Source organism: Jaminaea rosea, assembly GCF_003144245.1.
Source record: "Jaminaea rosea strain MCA 5214 unplaced genomic scaffold BDZ90scaffold_5, whole genome shotgun sequence".
Lineage (NCBI taxonomy): Eukaryota > Fungi > Basidiomycota > Exobasidiomycetes > Microstromatales > Jaminaea > Jaminaea rosea.
Window position 1 is genome coordinate 414,707 of NW_020289979.1, and position 22,662 is coordinate 437,368.

Genomic DNA, 22,662 nt, shown 5'->3' on the forward strand with positions numbered 1-22,662 from the left:
CGGCCGTGGAGCGGAGCCCCGCACTCTGGGCACATGCACGGACCTGAGACGCGCGACACTCGGCGCTCGATGTTCCTCCCCTGTCTCGAACGACAGCATCCCCCATCTCATGTCTCGGGCCCTCGACGGCAAGTGGGACGGTGATGACGAGAGCCGAATCGAAACAAGGGGCTGTCATGACCTCGTTGTGGGTATTTGGATGATATTGCCGAAGCGAGAGGATCTACACGACAGAATGAACAACATGAAAGGGGATCGATCGACAAAAGGACGGCAAAGAGCTGTGCTCAGGCCGATCATTCAGCTCGGAGTAGAGGCACTCGATTGAAGTCCCGCGATGTACTATTCGCCATTCCCCCAGCTGACCCTTCACTCCTCCCTGAGACCCCAGAAAGTACTCTTACCACTGGCATTTCCTGTGACAAGCGTCGCTCCCCTCGTAGGATGAAGAGCCGTGACAGCGGGCACTGCGCTAACGTGCTCTTCATCGTACAAGGATCTGAGCAGCTTCCCATCGGCGCTCCACACCTCTGCACTGCGGCTCATGGATCCAATGGTGAAGTGCGGAGCAAGTGAGTCATTCTGACTCCAGCGAGCGCGGAGGAGCGTGAGCCATTTTCCCGTCTGATTGTTATGAGGTATGACCAGAGGCGAGGAGAGGATGTCCGCTGGAATCGTAGCAGAGAGGGGCTGATCCTTGGTCTCCTCCTTCTTGAAGTACTGCATCAGGCCGCCTTTGCGCTGACTTGCTCCGTTGACCTCCTTCTTGGGCGCCGCGGCCGCACCGTTGCTCTTCCTCTTTGCTCCCCTCGCCGATGTGGTCGGCACCTCGTCATCTGCGCGTAACCAGCCACGCTCGACATCCCAGACCTTGACCACATTGTCGTAGCTTACGCTCGCTAGATGTCGGCCATCAGGCGCAAAGTCTACGCTCGTGCTAGCCTGCTTGCTCTGTTGCCACCCTAGCTGTGCGCCACCCTCGTCGATTGTTGATTGGACATCGGCAAGGAGGTCAACGTCGACCATCTTGTAGTTGGCGGGAACGGCGAGCGTCGGCTTGATGCCAGAGGACAGGCGACGAACGTCGAAGAGGCGAACGGATTGGTCGAGGGAGGCTACGGCGAGGGCAGAGGGTATCAAGGGATTGAGGGAGAGGCCACCGATCTGTACACGGCATCAAGAAATGATCAGTCAGAGCCGTCCTTACTAGGGCATCGTCCCGCTCGCGCACGCACCTTCTTCTCGCACAGCTGCCAACGATTCCATCCCGCCTTCCAGCCTGGCTTCTCGCGCGTGTCTATCCTCACGACACCACCACGATGGTCTCCGCACCAAACCACTCTGCCGTCCTCCGCACCTCGCTGGAAGTCAAACACAGACAGCAGCGCTCCATCTCCGTCATCATCCTCGCCGGAGAAGGCAAAAATGCGCTCTGAGACACCCTTCTCCAGGTCGACCTTGCGGAGTGTCGAGTTGTACGACGAGTAGTATACTGTGCTGTGGTCGAGAGGCGGGACCTTTACGCACGAGATGGGCGACGAGTCTTGCGGGACGCGCAGGTTGAAAGAGATGCCATCGTCGCCTGTGATTCCGCGATCACCCTCGTCTGCAGCCCCATTCTCGTCGTCGCCCTCATCACCGCCTGTTGCTGGGCGAGGAGCGAGGGGTTCCCACACACTGAGATGGCCTTCCTTGTCTCCCGTCAGGACGAGCGTTTTGGCCGTCGTAGGGTGGAAAGCAGCGGTGTAGATGCGCTTGGGCGTGACCTTCTTGACCGCAAGGAGCTCCATTTTGTTAAGCATTGACGTAAGCTCCTTGGTTGCCTGGCCGGACTTCTTCGACGTTTCAGTCTCCTCTGCCTCGCCAAGGCCACTACGTGCCTTCTTTGCTTCTTCGCTGCCCTTGTTGGCCGCAATGACGCGCAGAGCCGCTTCAAGCTGCTCTGCCTTTTCCCTGCTTTCCTCCTCTTGGGCACTGCCGCCTCCAGTGAGCAGCCCACGGAAGTCGTGGTCCTTGTGAAGTAGTGCCTTGGCCTCTTCCCTCTTCTGTATTGCCTCCTGCCTCTCCTCCTCTGCCCTCTTGTTATCCTCCTCCATCCCAGCTGGCGTCCTTCCCGCCAACCTCGCACTCGTCCTCTGCGGCCCAGCTGCTACCTCGTCCACCTTCCTTCGCTTCCTCTCTTCTGCAGCTTTTGCTCTTGAAGCGGCTGCGCGCTTCTTCTGACGCTCCTGAGCTGCGGCATCGAGCTTCTTGTTGCGAGCGCCCGTGGGATCGACGATGGAAGATCCGCCTGATTGGAGGTCGAGGGAACGCAACAGAGCAGCATTCTCCGCTCGCTGCTTGCGGACGTTCTCTTCGTACTCGTCACCCGAGTCACCTGAAAAGTCGGGCGTGGCGCTCATGTTGGGCGCTTCGAAGGGCCCAAGGGTGATGGTGGCGGTGAAAGGTGGTAGCAATGCGTTCAAGGTTGACCGGGTGGAGAAGAGTCAATCTCTCTCCGCCGTTGCTCGTCCTGCAACCTGCTTGAGTCAGCCGCGCTCGCGTCGCGATCCGACGCGCTCTTGACAAATTGCCGCCGGCCGCCAGCACCCACGCCTCTCTCATCGCCGTCCACCATGGCATAGTCCAGCCATCTGATTCTCAAGTCGCTGTTCTGGGCCTTGAAAGCTCGCTGTGGGTATGGACGCGCTCTTTCTTGGGTGTCTCGCGCCGTCCCGCAACATTGGGCGTCAATCGCGCCCCGCCTGCCCGCCCATTGAGACATATCGACAACGGCGACTTCTCGACGCGCGAACTGAGAGATTATCACTGAACAATGCCTGAGAGGGCAAGCAGCGATGAAGACGACGTTGAGCGGCGATGACTGAGATCAATGAGAGTCGAGCGGGGCTCACTTCTCTCCTCCTTACCATTCGTCACCGCCACCTACTCCTCCCCGTTCCCCCCGATCCCCCCATCCCTCCGCGTCGTCGCCTTCTCTGTGAGAGACGACTGACTGCCTCGAGATCGACGTCTGTCTCTCCCGTATCGTGCTTCTTGTCCCCATCGCGCTTCCTCAGCCTTGACGGCTAGGAACGACAAGTGCGCTCGCTATCTACCAGACTTCGTCTACATCCTTGCTCCACTGGTTGGACAAGAGGTCTCGAATCCATCACTCCCACAAAGCTGAAATCGCTTCAGGCAAGCGCATTCATCATCACCCCATTCATACCCACCACAATGCCGACTCTTCGCCGCACACTTGCCGGGCTCGCCATCTTGGCCGTAGCCGCCCATGCTGCCCCACTTCAACAACAGCCCTCGGAGGATCTGGCCGACTGGACTCGTAACTTCGCAGGACAAGACGGCACTGCGCACCCGCTCAACCGTCGTGCCAGCCGGCTCCATGACACCGGACGGTACAGGCTTGTAGGAGCGCCTCACTCCGCCGACGACTCGGTCGATGCTCTGCTGCTGCCTGTGCCGTCCTCGTCGACGCCAGAAGCTCGTCTTGACGCTCCCGAGAAGGGCGACGGAGGACGTTCCTACTTGGGCAAGCGACAGGCTTTCCCTGCCGCTGGCCCTCTGGCTGCCGCAGCTTCCTCGCCTGTTGCTCAGGCTGCAGCTGCTTCCTCTGCGGTAGCCGGTCCTTTGGCTGCTGCCGCCGTTACCAGCCCAGCCGCTGCTACTACAGCCGCCGTCGCAGCGTCACCAGCCGTCGCCGCCACGTCCAACCTCGTAGCGGCTGCCAGCACACCCGCAACGACGATTGCTAAGCCAACGACGAGCGCAGCAAGCACGGCGCCCAGCAGCTCTGCTAGCCGTCCTGCTAGCAGCAGCAGCAAGTCAGCCAGTTCTTCTTCATCGTCCAAGTCTCCCACCTCTTCGCCGTCAACGGGCTTCACCCTCACCGACGTCAACAACAAGCTCTACCCGCTCTGGGTCAGCGTTGTGGTCTGTGGTGTCCTGTTTGCCCTCTTCTTCATCCTCATCTGCATCCGCTGCTGCTTCTTCAAGCCCCATGAGCGCGAAGACCTCGACTCTGTCCTTACTGGAAGCAGCGCTGGTGCGATGAGTCGCAAGTCGACGCTCCGCAATGGTGCCAAGTCGCTCCGCAAGGCTCTCACCAGGCGCAAGCTGGCCGGCAGCTCCTTCGTCCGTCGTCAACAAGAGGGGAGCGTGCTCCTCGAGGTCGGAGACGAGGTCTTCGCGGTGCCACCGAAAGTCGCAGAGGAGTACAACGAGGCCAAGCGCATGTTTGCACCCAGGAACGGAGTCAATGATGCTACCAAGTGGAACGGCAAGGCCTATCTCGCGCAGTGCCTCGTGCGACATGAGAACCAGCGCAACGGTGTCCCGCCCATGCCCTCTCGTCTCATTGGCGCCCAGAACGACGGGGGTAACGATACTCGTGGATGGTCTCGCTCTTCGCTCGGATCTACCCTCATAGGCCACGACGACGAAGACAAAGAAAAATCAGCCTACGAGGCCTACATGGGCTTGAGCCGCACCGACAGCCAGAAACCCAAGCGCGGCCTTAGTGCTCGCATTGCCGAATCGATCCGCTCCCTCCGCACGCAAGGCAGCAGCGAAGACGAGATCGAAAAGGATGACCGACTGGGCGAGCCTACGCGCACGACGGACTTGACTAACTTCTTGAACGGCAGCAACAACCACGGCGCCAACACGGCAGGCTGGGGCATCCAGGTGCACCAGGACGCGGATGACAGCATTACGATGCCTCGACCGGCCGCCACGGACTACCAGCCCGCACGCAACAGCATCGTCTCTACGCCTCGCTCTGCTCCCATTGCTGCCTTCAACGCCAGGTCACAAGACCAAGGCCGTCGCCCCGTTCCCGCCGCCATGAACACTGCACCTAATGCTCGTGGCGGATTTTCCCTCGAGGATGCCCCCAGCCCTGCTGCTCGCGCCCGTGTCACGGAGAACAAGCGTCGCTCCGCCTTGCCGCCTGCCCCCATCAACTCTGCTCCATCGGCGGCGCCTGCCCCATTCGCTGTGCAGCGCAAGCCCCTCCCGCAAGACCCCGTCCTGCCTCGTGACATTCCTACCGTCCAAGAGCAACAACAGCAGCCCGCTGGCGCCCCCGCCCAGGCCCCTGCCCCCATCACGGACCTGACCAAGCAGCAATCTCGTCACCAGCGCGCCGTCTCGACCCCGCACGTCGCCTTCGCCAGCAAGACCAAGCTGGACAGTAAGGATGATGATGAGGAGGCGGTATTCCTCCGTCGCCACCCTACGGCAAGCAGCGTTTCTTCCTCCTCATCCGCCTCATCGCAACTGAAGAGGACCACAGGCACCACACGCCGGGCGAGCAGGCATGCGAGTATGGCCTCTTCTACCACCAGCTCGCGCGACCGTGACGCGGTTCAGCGCTCTGCTACTATGGGCATGTCCTCCTCCGCATCGGCCCCTCAGGGTCTGGCCAATCTCGCTAACGCTGGCCCACCTCCTGCCGGACGTGACCGTCTCAAGGAGATGCGCCTCGCTCAGTCGCAAGCCCGTGCTGGTGGACAGCAAGGTAGGCGGCACGTTTCGGCTGCTGTCGTCCCTCAGCAGACCGGTACCAGTGCTGCGGAGGGCCTGAGCAGGTCGAGCACGACTGCTTCGCCCTCGAGGCATAGGGACCAGAAGATGCCTAGGAGGAGCGTCGCTGGTGTAGGCGGGGAGGAGGTACCGCTTGCTCGTGGTGTTTGAGTAATCTAGTGCAATGACTCGCGCTCGTTTGTCTATATGATCAGCTTTGCAATCCTCATTTACCCCTCTTTCCATTCTCACTGAACGCATGGTGCTCGACTGTGTGACGCCGCGTGGTTACGATGACTTAAGTAGGTGTGGCATTGTGTATGGTCGAGCGCTCCTCTATTCTGCCGCTTCCTACGCTTGGGCCACTGCGGCCGCAGCCTCGGCCCGCTGGATCTCATTGGCCTTCCCATCCTCGTCCTCTTCCTCTTCCTCATCTTCATCGTGCTCACCCTCACCACCCTCATCCCCTGCCTTCCTCTTCCCACCCTCCGTCGTATCATGAAACTTCCTCCCTGGCAAACCCCTCGCAAGAGCCTCACTCCAACTCGGTTCCTTCTCCTCCTCTCCCTCAGGCGTTTTAACTTGCTTCTGCTCCGTCCAACCAAGCAGAATATCCAGTACCTGATTGACGGTCAGCACCTTCCTACTGCTCATTGCCTTGCCCTGCGGCAGAAAGGCTGCATCAATGGGAAGACGAGCGGCAGTGATACCTAGAGATTCGGCCTTGCGAAGGCAGAGATTCTTGTATCTGTTTCGGTCTACGAGGCCGCCGATGACGTAGGTCTTGGTGGGGTCGAGGGAGTGGATCGTGTGGCCTGTGTCCGCCGTCAGGTAGATGACGTCGCTGCGTGAGACGTGTGGTGGGGGTCGTGGGAGACGAGGAGCGGAAGTTGACGCGGAGTCGGGCGCTGCGGAGTCATCGTCTTGTCGTTCCTCGGCGTCTGCACCTTCCCTTCTCTCGTGCACAGCGGCGGCAGCTTCGTCTTGACCATCAACCGCAGCATCCTCTTGATTTTGCTCCGACTTCTCTTGCCAAAGGGCCTCTAAGCCATCCTTCTCAATGATATCAACCTTCTTCCATCGCCTCCACTGCTTGTCTCCAATATTGTCCATCGCTTGACCCAGTCTACTCTTGGCGAAGGGAATACTTTTTCCTTCTTTCGTAGCCTGATCAAGCCTCGCTTTGTACCCATCCTGTACCGCCGTCGGGTTAATTGTGTACTCCTTGCCCTCCTCATTCCCCTCCAGCAGCGGGAGGGCCGGCTGCTTTGACGGACCCGCCAAGATGAGCCTGGCAAAAGGGGCAGGAGACCGCTTCTGCGATGAGTAGCAAAAGCTCAACTGCGAACATATTGAGAGGATTTCCTTATCCGTCATCAACTCGTCAAAGGCACAGTCGATGACCACATTGGCGCCGAAGGGACCCTTGCTCTGCCTTCTCGCGTTGATGTGCTCTAGTCGTTCCTTCGCGCTAGCCTCCCTAAGAGCTTGGCGCTGCTCGGGGCTCATGGCTGCACGATCCTCCTTTTTCGAGCGCTCTTTAGCTTTGCGCTTCTCCTTGGAAGCAGCACGGCGGTCCGCCTTGCCTGCTTCCCAGGCTTCCTTGCGACGTTGCTTCTTGAATGCGGACTTGGTCATGCCAATGGGGATGGGCGTGCCGTCACCGAGGAATTGCTGCTGCTGCTGCTGTTGTTCTTGAGGGCTTTCACTGCCACTCGCGACAGGACTGGCTGCTGCAGCATTGTCGTCGGCCATGCTGATAGCTGACGGCTGAATGTATGCTATGCTGCGCTTGCTGTCGAGGGATGTCAAGTAGGATTCGAAATCAAGCCGAGCAAAGTGTCTGCTTTGAGCTGCTTCCGCGTTTCTCCACTCCCTTTCTTCTCCGCGTCTGAGTTGCTCGTCGGTCGTCGTCTCCGGTCCGGCCTGCTGGCGAGGGCTGCGAAACGGAGCAAACGGCTCGACGACGAGGGAGCCAAGGCAAAGGCCGCTCAGTCTCTCAAGCCAACTCAACCAACTCCCCACATTGAACATTGAGCTAGAATCGGCGATAGAGGCCATCGAGTACCACCCATACACTCACTTGAAAAGATGGCATCATCATCAGCTTCCTCTTCCTCAACATCATCAGCCGCTGCAGCTGCAGAACCAGACGATCAAGCTCAACAAGCGCATACACAGCCCACGCCGGACGCGTCCACCTTCAAGAGGAAGCGTACCCTCTACAATACTTTCCTCTCACCCTCGGGATCCACCTCCTTCTTCACCACCTCATGGTTCGAGTCGCGGCCCATCAAAGACGGAGACGGCTCTGCTTCGTCCGCGGGCGCAGAAGGGCCGGGCAGCGTAGGCCCATCAGCCGCTTCCACCGCAGCGGCCTCGAATCGCAAACGACGACCGAGCTTCGAAGAATCTCGCGCGCAAGAGCCTCCGCAGGCTAGATTGATCAGGCTGAGGGGGCTCTTTGATGTGTTGATGGACAAGGACCAGCAGGAGGCCCTTGCCGGTGGGCGTGCAAAGGAGGCGTGGCAGGCAACAGCCGGCCGAGCACGGTATGGCGCTGGAGGTCGGCTTGCGCGGGGAAGCTTGGTCAAAGCTGAACAGAGGGAGAAGACCATGAACACAAAAGAGAAGGAGCTCGATGCGGATACGGTGGCGGGCAAAGTCTCCTCCTCTTCATCCTTGTCGGACCAGTCTGAAGAGCCGCCAACTCCTTCACCGCCCAGGCAAGGCTATGCAAATGAGCTACTCGCCCAATGTAGACAGTGCAGGCAGGAGCTCGACAAAGAGCGAGAAAAGCATGAAAAGGCCATGCAGGACGGGACGGACACCGGAGCGAGCTCTTGGATGAGCCTCTCTTGGCCCTTCGGTTCAAAAGAGGAGGAAACCAGTAGTAAAGAGGAACAGAAGGAATCGACTCTGAGCTCAATATGGAATAGCGTATCGGGATCCTCGTCGTCATCGTCGTCCTCGTCGTCCTCGTCACAAAGCCAAGATTCCTCGCCGTCCACCTCGCAGCAACAGCTCTCCTTCGCAGCAGACTACGACGGCGAGTCCGGATATGCAGGCTCTGGAGTCTGGGGACTGAGCGCCGTCAAGCATGGCTCGCGGGACAGGCAAAGGCAACGGCTTCAACAGGAGCAAGAGCAGTCCAATGAGCAAGCATCGGGCATCAAGGCTTCTTCATCGCCGTCACCGCCGCCAACCGCCCGGCAAGAAGCCGCGAATCAGGAAGAGGAGGGCGACAAGAGGATGATGATTGAGTGGGAGGGCTTTCTGAAGTATGCCGAGACGAAAGAACGAGGTGTGTGTGCCACGAAGGAGACGTCAGAACCTCAGCCGTATCAAGAGCTAATCTATCTTCCCTTCCATTCCCCCTTAAGAACTCTACAAAATCTTCACCGAGCTAGACCGTAATGGTGACATGCGCCTAGACGTCCAAGAGATTCGTCTTGCCCTCGATCGGGCAGGCATAGATCTCCCTCCCGCCTCTCTCGAAGACTTCATTGCTTCCCTCTCTTCCTCGACGCGCATCTCCGACCCTCACGCGCACGGCACAACGACTTGGTACTCTATCGACCCGCCAACGGCAGACTATGTCACCTGGCCTGAATTCAGGGACTACCTCCTTCTGCTACCGCGTAAGCCCTCTGTGAACGAGATCTTCCGCTTCTACCAGGTGCGCAAGGCTTTTGGGCTGTTTGGCGTTGGCGGAGTCTTTTCTGAGTTCGGGAGCAACTGGGGAAGTGGAGATCGACATGGAGCCACTGCTATCACGAGTGATGGTGATGTCAGTATGGCGGGGGAGGAGAAAAGACGCAAAGGGGGAGCGCCGGCTTCTGCTGCGATTGATGAGAAAAAGAAGGCGACTAGGGAGACATTGGTAGAGGGTGAAGGAGGAGAGGGCGGCGCCGAGGCCGGGAGCTCGGCGGCGGCGTCGGCGGCGTCATCATCAGCGTCGGCCAACGTCGTGGGCGCTAACTCAAGTACCTCAAGCGACTCCTCATCATCCAGCTCAGCCACGATGCATGATGATCACTCCGCTGAGCACGAAGAAGAGGAAGACGACAACGATATGATCCACCTGGACGTCGCGCTCAAGTTCCTCCTCGCGGGAGGGATAGCAGGCGCGGTTTCCCGTACAGCTACCGCCCCCTTCGACCGTCTCAAGATCTACCTCATCACAGCCTCCCGCTCAAGTGAGACTGCTTCCGCTGCTGTAGCGGATACGGTCCGCAAAGAGGGCGCCACAACTGCAGCAAAGGACGCCGGACGAATTGCCACCAAGGGAGTCGGCGTCATGGCAACAGCGATGCAAAACCTCTACCGCGAAGGGGGAGGGCTGAAGGCCTTCTGGCTGGGCAATGGCTTAAATTGCATCAAGATCTTCCCGGAGAGCGCCATCAAGTTCCTCTCGTACGAGACGTCGAAACGTGCGTTCGCCAAGTACGTGGACAACGTCTCGGACTCTCGTGACATCAGCGGAACGTCGCGCTTCATCAGCGGAGGAATTGGTGGTATCACCAGCCAGCTGGCCATTTACCCCGTCGAGACGCTAAAGACTCGCCTCATGTCTTCGCAGGGCGAGAATGCTCCGATCAGCAAGACCACAGGGCAGAGACTGGTGGGCAACGAGCTTCTTGCAGCGACTGCGAAGAACATGTGGCAAGCCGGAGGCTTGCGAGTCTACTATCGTGGTCTTACCGCCGGGCTGGTCGGTGTCTTCCCTTACTCAGCGATCGACATGTCTACCTTCGAGGGCATCAAGCTAGCCTACATGAGCTACATGGACAAGGATGAGCCAGAGACGCTCGCCCTACTCGCATTCGGATCCATCTCCGGCTCTGTAGGCGCCTCAACCGTCTATCCGCTCAATCTCATTCGTACGCGCCTCCAGGCTGCGGGGACGCCTGCGCATCCGCAGGTGTACAACGGATTCATGGACGCGGTCAAGAAGACGTACGTCAAGGAAGGAATCGTAGGATTCTACCGCGGTTTGGTGCCTACGCTTGCCAAGGTGGTGCCCGCGGTCAGTATTTCGTACGTCTGCTATGAGAATTCCAAGAAGAGGTTGGGCGTTGCGTAGAGTGGGCGTTGCGGTGGGCAGACGGGCCAATAGGTTGTCGCGTCTGTCGATTTTGTTGTTTTTTTCGGTGCTGGGGTGCCCCTCTATTCTCTCTGTAACAAGACACAAGCAGCATAGACAAATCTGTCTTCATTATCATCATGAACAATCGGTCGTTATGCGCCTCCGTCCGCGTTGGGTCTGAGACCATGGTATCTTAAATGACGCTTCCTCCTCTGCCTAGCCAGAGCCGCCACTTCTCTCCACGAGGAATGGTACCACCCTCCGTCGCTAGGGTCCTGTCCATCATGGCGCTTCCCCCATCCCCGAGACCCCAAAGTAGGACAGCCCTCGCGATCCTCTTGGCCGTAGCGGGCGGCACATGCGGGCTGAGCGTTAGGTAGACCTCGTACGGGGACTGGACCGCCGAGCTGTTGGAGGCGGAAGAGGAGGTGGGTGGGCACTCCACGTAGATCGCTTCGTGAGATGTCCGGAGGTAGTGCGTATAGATGGAAGGTGACGAGGAGGTGATCGCCGAGCTGGAGGCAGAGAGGCTGGGTGGACGCAGTGCCTCGGGAGGCGGCGGTGGGAGGAGGTCTGTAGGTGCCGACGGCGCAGAGCCAGGAGCAGCTCCATCTTCACCTTCGTCTGCGTGATCGCCGTCTTGATCATCCTGCTCGTCAGCCTCGGCGGTCACCGGGGCTTCTGATGCTGTCTCTTCGCTATCTGCGCCGCTCACGACGACTGTGGGCGATTCACCACTTGCACTGGGTTTGTCCGCCTGCCCATCCTGCTCAGGTATCACCGCGCTTTGCTCCTTCTCCTCCTTCTCTCCGCCATCCTTCTCCTCCCTCCCCTTCTTCTTCTTCCTCCTCCTCCTCTCTCCCTGCGCCCACTTGGCCCTTAGTACACACAGCTCCCTGGCTCTCTCATATCCCCTCTTCACCCGCTCTCTAGCCAATATCGCTTCCCTCTCCTCTCCGGCATACCCCTCTTGCAGCCACTCGCTCCACACAATCTGCAGGTCATCCTTTTTCTTGAGCACAAAATGCCAAAGTCCAGGCAAGTGTAGGGAATCGGGGATAATACGAGAGTTGGTGCTCCTTGTGGAGGTGAGAAGTTGGTTGAGCGGAGTGACGGGAGTCGGTGCCCGAGGGGTGGGGGCGAGGGGCAGGGAAAGGAGCGAGAGGATACAGTCCCTGTACCGCGAGACTTCCTCAAAGGATTCGCGATCTGCGGTGACGATGACTAGGGCGCAGGGTGCTGCACCATTACTCCGGCTAGACAGGGTTGATGAGGTCGAAGGCGTCCGTGTATGTGTGGTTGACAGGGTCGCATCATGAGCTCCTCCATTGCCGCTCGGCACCGCGGCGCCAAGCCAGGAAATGTGCGCCTGCACCATTCCCTGCGGGGCAAAGCGAGGCAGGCAGATGGGCACCCAGTTGACGGTTCCTGCTTCCCGTTGGCCACGTCGGCTCATGCCTGCAACGGTGTTGATGAGGAGGTGCAGATCCAGCGGGTAGGCGGAAAGACGTCGCGGTCTGACGAGCGTGACGAGCTCCAGCTCTGGCGTGACAAGTAGCACGTAGATGAGGTCTTTTGGCCTTGCCGGCATTCGTTGAGAGAGGAGCTGCTGAGGATCGAGGGGCTTGGAGGAGGATCTGCTCTGCCCAGAAGACGATGGCGACGAAGAACGTTTTGTCGCCTCATCACCTTCTGCGGCACTCGCAGCTGCAAGCGCCTTCCCCAGTGGCCGTCTCTCCCATCTCTCCAAGCTGAGACATGCAGTCAAGTCCTCCCTCAACTTCAGATCGACCCTCATCGGCCGAAGGCAGACCCCACCACCTCCAGCACCGAGGCTGAGGCCGAAGTCGGCCTGCATCCTAGCGACGAGGCTCTCGACAATACCATCCGTTCCCTCCAACATCCGCCTGAGGTCGAAGTTGTGCCCCCGAGCAAAGAGGCGATGCAGCTGCGCCTCCGAGATGAGCGAGACAATACCCGAATACAGCACCTCCAGGTGTGCCTTTAGGGTCGTGGCCGAGTCTGAGTACAGGTAGCCAGCCCCATGCCAGGTAGAGGTGACTGCGAGGTAGAGAGGCTCGCGAAGCAGGTACACCACGCGACTGGAGCGGGCTGGGAGCTTGAGAATCTCGATTGACTTGGATTCGAGAGTCTCGTTGCCGTGTGAGGCAAAGTTGGACACCAGAGCTTGAAGCACGCCGACTTGGACTGCTGACTGCTCTTCGTCTTGATCAGAGGCGAGTGACTCGAGGCGGCGCGCTTCCTCCTCCGCTTTGCGTGCCTCTTCGCCTTCGGACGTCAAGCGTTTGCGCTCCTCCTCGTCCGCCGTGCTCGTACCTAAAGAAGCCAGCTTCTCATCCCTTTCACGCTGAGTCTCCCGAGCCTGGCGCAGCCGTGTACGAGCGGCATCTTCTCGGGCGAGGCGACGTTTCGCCAAATGGGAGAGAAAGACGGGCTTGCCCGCCTGCGTGAGGACGTAATACCGTCTCGAGGGCAAGGCTCCTCCCTCTGGCGATCTCTCCGCGTCTGGCCAGTCGGCAGGAAAGTCGAAGCAATTCATGTCCGGTGGTATTGAGGGAGCTGGAGGTTGCTTCTGATTGGTACTGCTGCTAGAGCGCGGCGCCGGTGAGGCGGAGCGTGATGTTGTTGGAGAGGGCTTCCTGGATGGAAGGAGGAAGGAGCCTGCAGAGGCGAAGAAGCTTCCACCTCCGCTGCCGGCACTTCGATCTGGCGGGGCTGCGGTTGCTTTTGGGTGCTGCCTCTGCTGCTGTTGTGTCTGCGCACGAGTCTGCTCTTGTACTTGCCGTCTGCGCTTCTCTTCATTCTTGGCCCCAAGCCGCAGCGAGTCGGCCGCGGAGCGTACCAGCGTGGCATCATCATCGTCATCGTCATCATCTTTGCCGACGGACACACGAGCCTGACTGGTACTTCGTGAGGCATTCGGTCGAGACGAAGAGTTTGATGCTGGTTTTGGGGAGCCCGATGCTGATGTCGACGACCCGGCATTTGGCGCCTCGCTCTCGCCCGCGAACGCTCCACTGATGCTGCGAAAGGGAACAGCGCTGGTACGTAAAGCGGTGCCCAGCCCGGCGGCAGTTGCGTCTACGCCTTGTCTGAAGAAAGACATGGAGCCTGTAGCCGCGCGTGATGTCCATTCTCCGAAGCCAGAAGGGGCAGCAATGGGTGAGGACGGCTCCTCTGACCCTGTTGCCTCTGACTCTGCGGGAGGAGCCGCCACTGGACCATGGACCGTATCTGAAGAGGCCACATTTGGCATTTGCTCCTCGCCACGATCGCTGCCTGCTCTTGATACCGAGCCTTGCGCGTGTGTGTCCGATGCTGATACAGTTGTCGATGCGGTCTCGAGAGATGCCAACGTGGGGAAGTTTGCATTCATTGCGGAACCGATCCTCGTGCTTAGGGACATGCTCTCGTCGTGGTTTGCGGACGACGATGCTGAAGAATGAGAGCGACGGCCTCGACTGCCGTGAGTCCCCGCAGAAGAGGAACGAGACATAGCTGCGCCCGCAGTCATGGCATCGTCATTTTGCTCTTGAGGTCCTCGTGATGCAGCTGTAACGCTAACCGTCGTCGTCGATAGCGCCGACTTCTGTGGCGACAGCGTCGAGAGGAAGCGCGGAGCATGCGGTGACGATGTTGAGCCCGTCGAGGCTTGCAATCTCGGCGAGCCTGGCGCTGACATTGGCCCCTTGTCAAGTGATGTCGAGAAGGATGACAATGGGCGCAGCCAGGCACCGGCGGAAAGGGATCAGACCCAACTCGACTTGAGAGCGGACGGAGAGCAACACTTTCAAGGAATCGAGAAGCGCAGAGTGCCGCTTCCCTCACATCTTGCTTCCCTTGTTCCCCTTGACAACCTCAATGCGACCATGTCAGACGTAGGCGCCGTCGCAGGACCATCGCGACGATCAGTCGACCCGGTCGAGAATTCATCTGGACGTTCTGGCTCGGCGTCATCGTCATCTGAGGCGGCAGTGGAGGACGGTGAGCCCCTGGATGCAACACAAGATGAAGCGACAGACGCAGACGACGGCGAGAGTCGCATCAAGCGCCACGCCTACCCTCCCATCTCTCTCGACTGCAAACGACTCCTCATGCGCCTAGTGGATGATGGTCTCCTCGACCTCAAAGGCGTAGCAAAAGGCGGGCCAATGTCCCTTCGCACAGCCCGTCACCTCCGCTCCCTCTGGATAGCAGGCAACCACTCCCTCGCGGAGCCCCGCAGGCAAGGTAGGCCACGCAAGCTCAGTTCTAAAGCATTGGATGCGTTGCGCACCATATGTCAGCAAGACAAGAACATGCCACTGCAAGATATGCAGGACAGTATGCACGCACAGGGTTACGGCACCATCGACAAGTCGACTTTATCCAGGACCAGGAAGCACTTGGGTCTGGCTACCAGGTCCTTCGTCAGGGCCAAGAAGGGGCAACCCTCCATGAGCAAGAGGGTCATCGAGAAGGAGAAACGCGCGAGAGCCAAGGCGGACAAGGCAGCTAGTGCACAGGCAAAGACGGTCGCTGCGGCTGCGGTGGCGGCTGCGGCTGAGCAGGAGGAAGCAGCGACTGCAGCAGCGTCGCTGGGCGCTGGTGTCAGTGCCACGAGCGATGCCCGCGCCAAGGATCCTGGCCGGCGTCAGCAACATCTGCCCGACTTGTCTACCCAAGTTTTCTTCCCAGCTGGCCTTGTTCAACCTCCTCCTCCAAATCACCAGAGGACAGATGGAGCGAGTCATCTTCAACGTGCTGCCAATGCAGCGTTCGATGCCTTCTCGGCGACTTCCGCACCCGCGCCCAATTCAAGCCAAAGCCTCCCCTTCTCGTAGTAATCGGCCTCGAGTAAACCATCTTCACTTTCCAAGCTTCAATTTCAGCATCTTTGTCACAAGCTCTTGATCCTCATGGCTCAGATCCACTCTCCATCCAAGGCATCAGGCGGGTTCTCCGCACTGCTCAACCTCACCTCCTTCAGCACATCCTCATTGGACAACCTGCCCGCATCATCCTTTGCCAGCTTCTCCAGCGCGACCTTGTGCGTCTCGCCCATTCCTAAGTCTCCCTCCTTCTCCTGCTCCTGCTTCTTGATCATCAACAACTCCACACCAGCCCGGTCTAGCAGCTCGATGTTCTCTGGACGCGCGTAGCGTGTTCCTTCAGCATCAGCCTCCCCTCCGAAGGTTTTCTGGATCTCTTCATCGCTCATCTGCACCCTCTCGGAAGGCTCGAGACCAGCAGGCGGGGCTCCAGCCCCGGTAGAGGGAAGCGTAGGGTTGCGCATCTGCAGTCTCACGCTACTCTCCTTGTTCAGGCCAAACTCCTTCTGGACATCGCCAAAGCCGGCCTCGTCGTGTGGGTGAGAGAGGACGTAGGAGAGGCGCACCTCACGCGACGAAGGTGGCTCGGTCTCAGAGAGGGTGAGGATGTACCACCCTCGCCCGACAGGGCGGGCGCCTCCGACTAGACGCTCCCCTGCTGTTTTCGTCGTGTAGCGGCGCGAGGCCAGAGAATCTTTGAGAGAGTCAAAGCTTGGGCTGAGGCGGAAAAGTGGAAAGGTCCTTATCTGTTCAGTCTCTTGAATCTCGTCTTGTTCATGTACCCGTACCGTCGACCAATGTAAGCTTGTACTCACGCTACGTCCGAAATGACTGACCAGATCGTCTCAGCCGCATCGCCTCCAATGCCTCCTGGCTGGTCTCCGCGTTCGATCGCAGCTTTAGGCTCTGGCATTCTCTTTTTGCCCAGTCGAATCATGCGCGCACCAACACCACCCTGTTTGGCCTTCTCCCCCGTCTGCTCCGACTTGTTCTCTACGTCGCTCGGTCGCTGCGACTCGGGCTTGGCGGGCGCGGTAGAGCTCGAGGAGCTGCGGGGGAGGAGGAGCAGGTGGAAGTTCTGAGCATCGTCAATCGATTGGACCGAAGGATTTGAGGTGTCCTCCTTGCCGTCTTTTGGGGCTGGTTGGACTTTGGGACGGTAGAAGAAATAGATGCTGCGCGACGGGAGGCCGGAGGGGGGGAGGGGGGAGAGCCAGGTCAGAGAAGATTCAATGCGTGAAAGGATTCATAGACCCGTAGGACTCACTGCCCGCGCTCGAGGACGTTCCACTTGATGTCGTCCTGGTTGGAGCCTACAGGGCCAGTATCCTCGCCGGCGGCCTTCTTTTCTGCTTGCGAAGAAGGAGGGGCCGGCTTCGAGTCTGACTTTGTTTCTTGAGTGCCGTTCTTGGGCTTGTCATCTTTCGCCGCCTGCTCGTTCTCATCGCCCCCATTCTTCTTGTCCTCGCTGTCATCCTGCTTAGCCGCCTTAGCAGGAGGCTGCTCCTTCGCGTCGTCCTCCTCCACTTGGCTGCCTTGTTCTTCCTTCTTGCTGTCGTCCTGCTTCCTCTTCGCGGTCACCTTGCCCTCCCCTTGCGAGCCGGCGTCGACTTCCAGCTTGGTCTGCTTCTCGCTGGTGCCATTCTTTGAGCTACGTGTGTTTGCCATGATGAAAGTGATCAAAGTAAGTTGAGGAAGAAGAGAGAGAGAGACGCGAAAGACGCGCGAAGGGCGACGCGAAGGTGGACCCTTTTGCTGCTCTGCTCCCGCCCTTGATGACGAAGCTTCGCAGTCATGTCAGCCTGAGCGAGACAATTGCTGCACGGGCCACAAATGATCGAACGCGTGGCTCAGATGGCCGCGTCCGGAGAGGCGGCAGAGACGCAGCGGGAGACGGAGGGTCGACTGGCGGCGGCGGCTGACGATGTCGTCTTGTGCTTCTCCTCCTTCTCATCGTCGCCATCCCTCGAGCCCTCGCCGCGATGCAGGTCATCACACACCTTCATCAACCTTCGGCTCAGCTAGGGTCGCTGTCGTTGCCCAGCTTTCTGCCGCTGCCAACTCTCTGCATCGTCAAGCACTCCACGCTCGAATTTCTAGCACTCCCTTCTCCCGGTGGAGAGGATGAAGCACCTCTACTGGCCAAGGTCGCTCAGGCCAACTTCAATGCTCGAGTACTCCAGATTTCGCCTTTCAGCAATGGCACCCGCCTTGCTGTACTGACAGATCATCACAATCCCAGACTCATCGTCCTCCAAGCGGGAGATGCCGCTGAGCAGGCGGCCTCATCATCATCATCGTCGTCAACGCCCCGCTTCAACATCGTTTGTGACCGCTCCATCCTCCTCGATGAGATGACTCGCCCGCCTGCAGAGCTCGGCTTGGGGGTTTGGACCATCTCTGCGCCCAATGATGAAGTGATTGTGACGCATGTCCACTCGGGCGTCCTCAAAGTGCTCCCGGTAGGAAAGGCTAAGTCGAAGGCAGCATCCTCGCAGATGGCGCTCAACACTTTCACGACAAGGTGATTATGCGTCCTGAAGCCTGAAGATGATTTGAACACGTGCTGACTCGCTATTGCGCTCTACGCCAGACTGCCTCACCCCACACTCCTGTCTGCGACCCCCTTGTCTTTGGATGACGATCGCCTCGGAATAGCCCTCTTGTCCATCAACTCTACACCCTCGCGACTTCCAGGCTTGGGAACTCAATGCCTCCCTGTCTTGTCCTTCCACGCCGTCGATCAAAAGCAGCAGCAGCTCATCCCGCTTCCTTGGGGACCAGAGCGCAAGGTGCCACCAATGGTTGAGGAGGCAACGGGCGAGTCGTCCACCACCTCGCCTCGTAGGCGATCATCGTCATCTCAGCAGCAGCAGCAGCAGCAGCAGCCTCAAAGCTCCTCTCGCTCAGGCAAAGGTGGACCACAAGCAATGGGTCGCACCTTGACCGTCGAGCAGGCCAAAGCCCGCGAGCAGTCTCTCGCCAAGTCAAAACTCACCCGAGCCCACGTTACTCTGCCGTACGCTGATGCGCTTGGCGCCCATCTCATCACCGCCTTGCCGAAAGAAGCTGGGAGCTACGTACTCGTCTGGAGCGAGACGAGTGTGCTGATCGTCTCGCCTCCACCGTCCTTGGACGACGATGACGACGACGAAGAAGCCAACCGTGTTACATCGTCCAAGTCACCCGTCTCATCGGGTAAAAGACGCAAAGGCTCGATGAGCACAGCGGCAGCAGGGGCTTCAGCAGCGTCCGCATCGTCTCGCAAGGCTTCTATCTCGAGCGGGAAGCAGGCAGACAACGGAGCAGGATCGACAGACGCATCGATGCTCGCCACCTCGCCCACTTCCACCGCCAACGAATACGGCAAGCGCCGTCGCGGCTCAACCAAGACTTCTGGCGCCAGTCAAGAAGATCCCTCGAGCATGGACGTCGACGATGCTGCCCCGTCCAAGTCGGCCAAGTCTGGCTTCTCCGGGCTGAAGATTCTGCGACTTAGCCTGCCACGACCTGTTCAGGTAGCAGCAGCCGCTATCGTCCAAGAGCCAGCTGCTTCCAGCGCGCTTCAAGTCGACGAGGCTGGCATGGGCGCCTCTATCAACGTCATCTTCGGCACATCGGCGGGACATCTCAACAATCTCGAGGTCAGTCTCGCCCGCGACTCTACCAGCAAGCCCTGGTCGCCCAGCAACATGCGCGTCACTCGTGTTGGCGATATTCCTAGGCCTCAGGGTCCCAACTCGCTTGCCTATCTCGGAGAAGGCATCATCCACGTCGCAAGCGCCAGCGGTGACTCCGTTGTGGTCCAGCTCGCAGCTCCAACGTCCGACGAGACCGAGTCAGCAGGAGCTGATGTCGAGATGATCCCCCTGCCAACATCTCCTGTCGCAACACCGCGTCGCAAGGCATCGGGCGCCGCCAATACCTCCCTCGGATCAGCTAGCGCTGCTGCCGCCGCTTCCAGCCGAGCCGCGTCTTCGCCGGACCTCCCCCTGTCCCCTCACACGATCCAAACTGTGCGCACCTTCACGTCTCTGGCGCCCATTCTCGACTTTATCATCGACGGCAATGCCCTCGACGCCGGTGCTGGAGGAGGAGCGCAAGGTCGCATTGTTGCAGCCTGTGGCACTGGGCCGGACGGTGCGCTCGCAATCGTCAAGAATGGCGTCACGCTAAATGAAGTTGGCTCACTCGATGTGCCCGACGCCAGGCGCGTGTGGGCTGCTCCTCTCGCTGATGGAAGCTTTGCGCTCGTCTGCGGTTTTGCCGAACATACAGGGGTGCTTGCAATGGGTGGAAGTGGCGTTGAGGATGTGACGGACAAAATCGGGGACGGCAGCTTGGCACAGAGTCGCACGGTTGGCGCATACGCACTGAGCGGAGGCGACAGATGGATTCACGTCTCTGACAAACGCCTGGCTGTCATTGATGCCGCATCTGGGCAGCAGGTGACGGAGTGGGACCCGTCAGCGACGACGGACGCTGGCTCCGCTGCCATCCTGGCCGTAAGCGTCGAGCGAGACGGTGTCCTCGTCGGACTCAACGGCGGGCGTGTCGTACTGCTCACCGTCGAAGGCGGAGCAGTCCAAGTCGTCGGCTCGCTAACCCTGCCAAACGAGGTCTCGTGCCTTCACATGGTCCACGGCCTCGCTGCCATCGGGCAATGGAACACGAACACCGTGCGTCTCTTCTCTCTGCCCAACTTCCAGGACGTGACGCCAAGCAGCATGAATAGCGAGTCGGGACTGGGAGCTCTGCCTCGTAGCTGTCTCATACACCGCTTTGCCTCCAGTGACGAGTCGACGGCATCCACAGCCCCACTTCATCTTCTCATCGGCCTCTCGACTGGCGCCGTCCTCTCCTACATCATGTCTCTCCCCACGCCCGACTCCTTCTCTAAGACCATCGGCCTCTTCGACCGCAAGACCTCCGCACTGGGGCGACGCCCTCTCTACCTCACTCCCTTCCAGACGACACTGGGCAAGGACGCCGTGTTGGCGACGAATGGCGAGTCTTCGACTGTCCTCTGGGCCGGGGAGGGCGGAAGGATGTCCATGTCGGCGCTTGCATATCCGAATGTTCTCGCAGCTGCACCGCTGAATGCTAGTCGAGCAAACGCAGAGGCAGCCGCTCTGGTGCTCTCCCTGCCTACTGGCCTGCAAATCAGCTCGGTCAGCGAGATCGACCAGCTGGATATCAGCAAGGTACAGCTCGGCCTTGACAATCCCAATGGAGTCGCTGGCGTTCAACTGGATGAGCGCGGTGTTGCACAGTACTTTGCCGTCACGACAACCCCCTACAAACCGGAAGGCTCTGCCACTCGTGAGCAACGTGCCTCTAAGCTCCTTGTCTACGGTGCCGTCGAGCTCGATTGTGTCGCGGAACATGCCCTTTACCCGCAAGAGCGCGCCAACTGTGTCTCATCTATTGTGCTGGATGACCAAGAGTACATCGTCGTGGGGACGGGCTTCGTCAAGCCGGACGAGACTGAGACGACCGATGGGCGTGTGCTCGGTTTCACACTGGATCGCGGCTCCGGCGGCAAAGCTCCAGTTCTGCGCAAGGGTTTCGAGCACAACGTCAATGGCAATGTGTACGCGCTGGCGTCCGCGGCCGGCAAGCTGGTTGTTGCCGTCAACTCGGAGGTGGTCACCTTTGGCTTCATCGACCCTGCGCCGGACAATGAAGAGGACGACTACGCGCAGGAGTACACGGAGCGCCTCTTCCGTCCGCTCTCCAAGTGGGGTTGCGCATTTGTAGCCTGTACCCTCTCCCCGATTCGGGACCAGCCGGACCGTATTGTCGTCGGCGACGGGTTGCGCTCCCTCTGCGTGTTGCAGGTCGATGCAGGCTCCTCCGCTTCCTCTACCGGCACGAGCAAGCGCCGCGCTACGGGCCGCCTGACAGAGGTGGCGCGTGACTGTGATCCCTTCTGGACCACGGCCGCCTCCTCCCTCGATTCTGCAACCCAGACCTTCATTGGAGCGGACATCAGCTTCAACCTCTTTACATCGCAACGGGCCAAGCTTTCTGCCGAGACGAAGAGAAGGATCGAGCGCGAGGCCGAGAAACGACGGGAGAGGGCTGAGCGTGGTGACTCGAGTGCGCGCCTCGCGAGCTCCAATCAGGCGCCTCTGCCTAATTTGGTAGACGAGGAGGGGGATTGGAGCCATGTCATGGAGAGGAGGGGTGGGTGGCACTACGGTGATATGATCAATCGCTTTAGGGAGGGAGCACTGGTTGTGCCCGCCGCTGCCTCCTCCTCCTCCTCCGCCGGCGCTCCAGCATCAGACGAAGGCGGAGCTGCCTTGCCAGCGCCCATCAATCCCCGCCTCATCTTCGCGACTAGTGCCGGTGCCATAGGCATCATCTCCTCTGTCCCTTCTCCCGCAGTGGGCAAGACTCTGACAGAAGTAGAGCGCAACCTTCGCAGCGTACTTCCCCTCCCTTTGGGCGGTATCCCCTACGAGGAGTGGCGCACGCTTCGCACAGATCATCGTACGAGCGCACCGGCGGGCTTCCTGGACGGAGACCTGCTTCTGCGTTACGTTGGAGCAGAGCTGGGCAATGAGGGCAGGAGGAGGGTACTCCAGGGTGAGGAAGGGAATGGTATAGGCAAGGTTGGGGCTGAGGCGGACGAGGTGGAGAGATTGTTGGATGGATTGGCAAGGGTCTGCTAGACATGGTCCGAGCTTGAGCCTTCGCATCTGTGTCTGTCGAGAGAAATCATGCATCCTTTGTCACCATCATTGCCTGCGCAGGAGACAGGCGCGATGTAGCCATCGACCACGTGGTGCAATGCGATGTGGCCCGAGCGCCTGACGATGTCGCTCGAGCTGACGAGGCGGACTCGGGATTGGCTGGTCCGATTGACCCTTTGCAACGATTCCCCCACCTCTTGCTGAGCGCATCCAAAGCTGATTGCTCTGTTGCGGCCGCAATGAACCCCTCGAGCGTCGCTCCAGCCAGCGGTGGCAACGACGGGGCTGGAGAGTCTTCCTCCTCCTCCTCCTCTCGTCCTGCGATGCCGACCCTCCAGACGATGGACGACATCGTCCAGCTCTCCGTGCAAGCAAGCTCGAGTGCCGACCCTCGTCATGAGACGATCGATGTGCTCCTGCCTGCTCTCGAGGATCTTTGGAACACCAAGGGAGGGTTTCAAGTCTTCCTGCAGGGAAGCGCCGATCGTAAGGATCCGCTCAGTCTGCTTGACCC

At 59.6% G+C, this 22,662-nt stretch overlaps 8 protein-coding genes across 8 annotated transcripts; 4 read left to right on the top strand and 4 right to left on the bottom strand.

The window, feature by feature from the left end:
- Positions 1–177: 177 nt before the first annotated feature.
- Positions 178–2,658, bottom strand: BDZ90DRAFT_231803 (WD40 repeat-like protein). Its single transcript, XM_025506005.1, has 2 exons — positions 1,236–2,658; positions 178–1,164 (listed from the first exon to the last, which is right to left on the bottom strand). The coding sequence occupies exons 1-2, from the start codon at positions 2,400–2,402 to the stop codon at positions 370–372; spliced, it is 1,962 nt and encodes a 653-aa protein (XP_025362648.1). The 5' UTR covers positions 2,403–2,658; the 3' UTR covers positions 178–369.
- Positions 2,659–3,219: 561 nt separating this feature from the next.
- BDZ90DRAFT_226811 (hypothetical protein) lies at positions 3,220–5,697 on the top strand (the record flags this gene model as incomplete). The annotated part of the gene is made up of 1 exon (XM_025504724.1): positions 3,220–5,697. One exon carries the CDS (start codon positions 3,220–3,222, stop codon positions 5,695–5,697), a length of 2,478 nt encoding a protein of 825 aa, XP_025362649.1.
- A 61-nt stretch (positions 5,698–5,758) lies between these two features.
- Positions 5,759–7,348, bottom strand: BDZ90DRAFT_231805 (hypothetical protein). The gene has a single exon (XM_025506006.1). The coding sequence runs from the start codon at positions 7,279–7,281 to the stop codon at positions 5,878–5,880; it is 1,404 nt and encodes a 467-aa protein (XP_025362650.1). The 5' UTR covers positions 7,282–7,348; the 3' UTR covers positions 5,759–5,877.
- Positions 7,349–7,533: 185 nt separating this feature from the next.
- BDZ90DRAFT_231806 (mitochondrial carrier) lies at positions 7,534–10,782 on the top strand. Its single transcript, XM_025506007.1, has 2 exons — positions 7,534–8,830; positions 8,910–10,782. The coding sequence occupies exons 1-2, from the start codon at positions 7,618–7,620 to the stop codon at positions 10,610–10,612; spliced, it is 2,916 nt and encodes a 971-aa protein (XP_025362651.1). The 5' UTR covers positions 7,534–7,617; the 3' UTR covers positions 10,613–10,782.
- A 1,080-nt stretch (positions 10,783–11,862) lies between these two features.
- Positions 11,863–13,742, bottom strand: BDZ90DRAFT_274406 (DUF254-domain-containing protein; the record flags this gene model as incomplete). Its single annotated transcript, XM_025508837.1, has 2 exons — positions 11,863–11,871; positions 11,958–13,742. The coding sequence occupies 2 exons, from the start codon at positions 13,740–13,742 to the stop codon at positions 11,863–11,865; spliced, it is 1,794 nt and encodes a 597-aa protein (XP_025362652.1).
- Positions 13,743–14,505: 763 nt separating this feature from the next.
- BDZ90DRAFT_259870 (hypothetical protein) lies at positions 14,506–15,459 on the top strand (the record flags this gene model as incomplete). The annotated part of the gene is made up of 1 exon (XM_025508198.1): positions 14,506–15,459. One exon carries the CDS (start codon positions 14,506–14,508, stop codon positions 15,457–15,459), a length of 954 nt encoding a protein of 317 aa, XP_025362653.1.
- BDZ90DRAFT_231807 (hypothetical protein) lies at positions 15,448–17,177 on the bottom strand. The gene is made up of 3 exons (XM_025506008.1): positions 16,715–17,177; positions 16,263–16,622; positions 15,448–16,164 (listed from the first exon to the last, which is right to left on the bottom strand). Exons 1-3 carry the CDS (start codon positions 17,113–17,115, stop codon positions 15,540–15,542), a joined length of 1,386 nt encoding a protein of 461 aa, XP_025362654.1. The 5' UTR covers positions 17,116–17,177; the 3' UTR covers positions 15,448–15,539.
- A 221-nt stretch (positions 17,178–17,398) lies between these two features.
- Positions 17,399–22,196, top strand: BDZ90DRAFT_231808 (hypothetical protein). The gene is made up of 2 exons (XM_025506009.1): positions 17,399–17,971; positions 18,041–22,196. Exons 1-2 carry the CDS (start codon positions 17,430–17,432, stop codon positions 22,125–22,127), a joined length of 4,629 nt encoding a protein of 1,542 aa, XP_025362655.1. The 5' UTR covers positions 17,399–17,429; the 3' UTR covers positions 22,128–22,196.
- Positions 22,197–22,662: the final 466 nt, after the last annotated feature.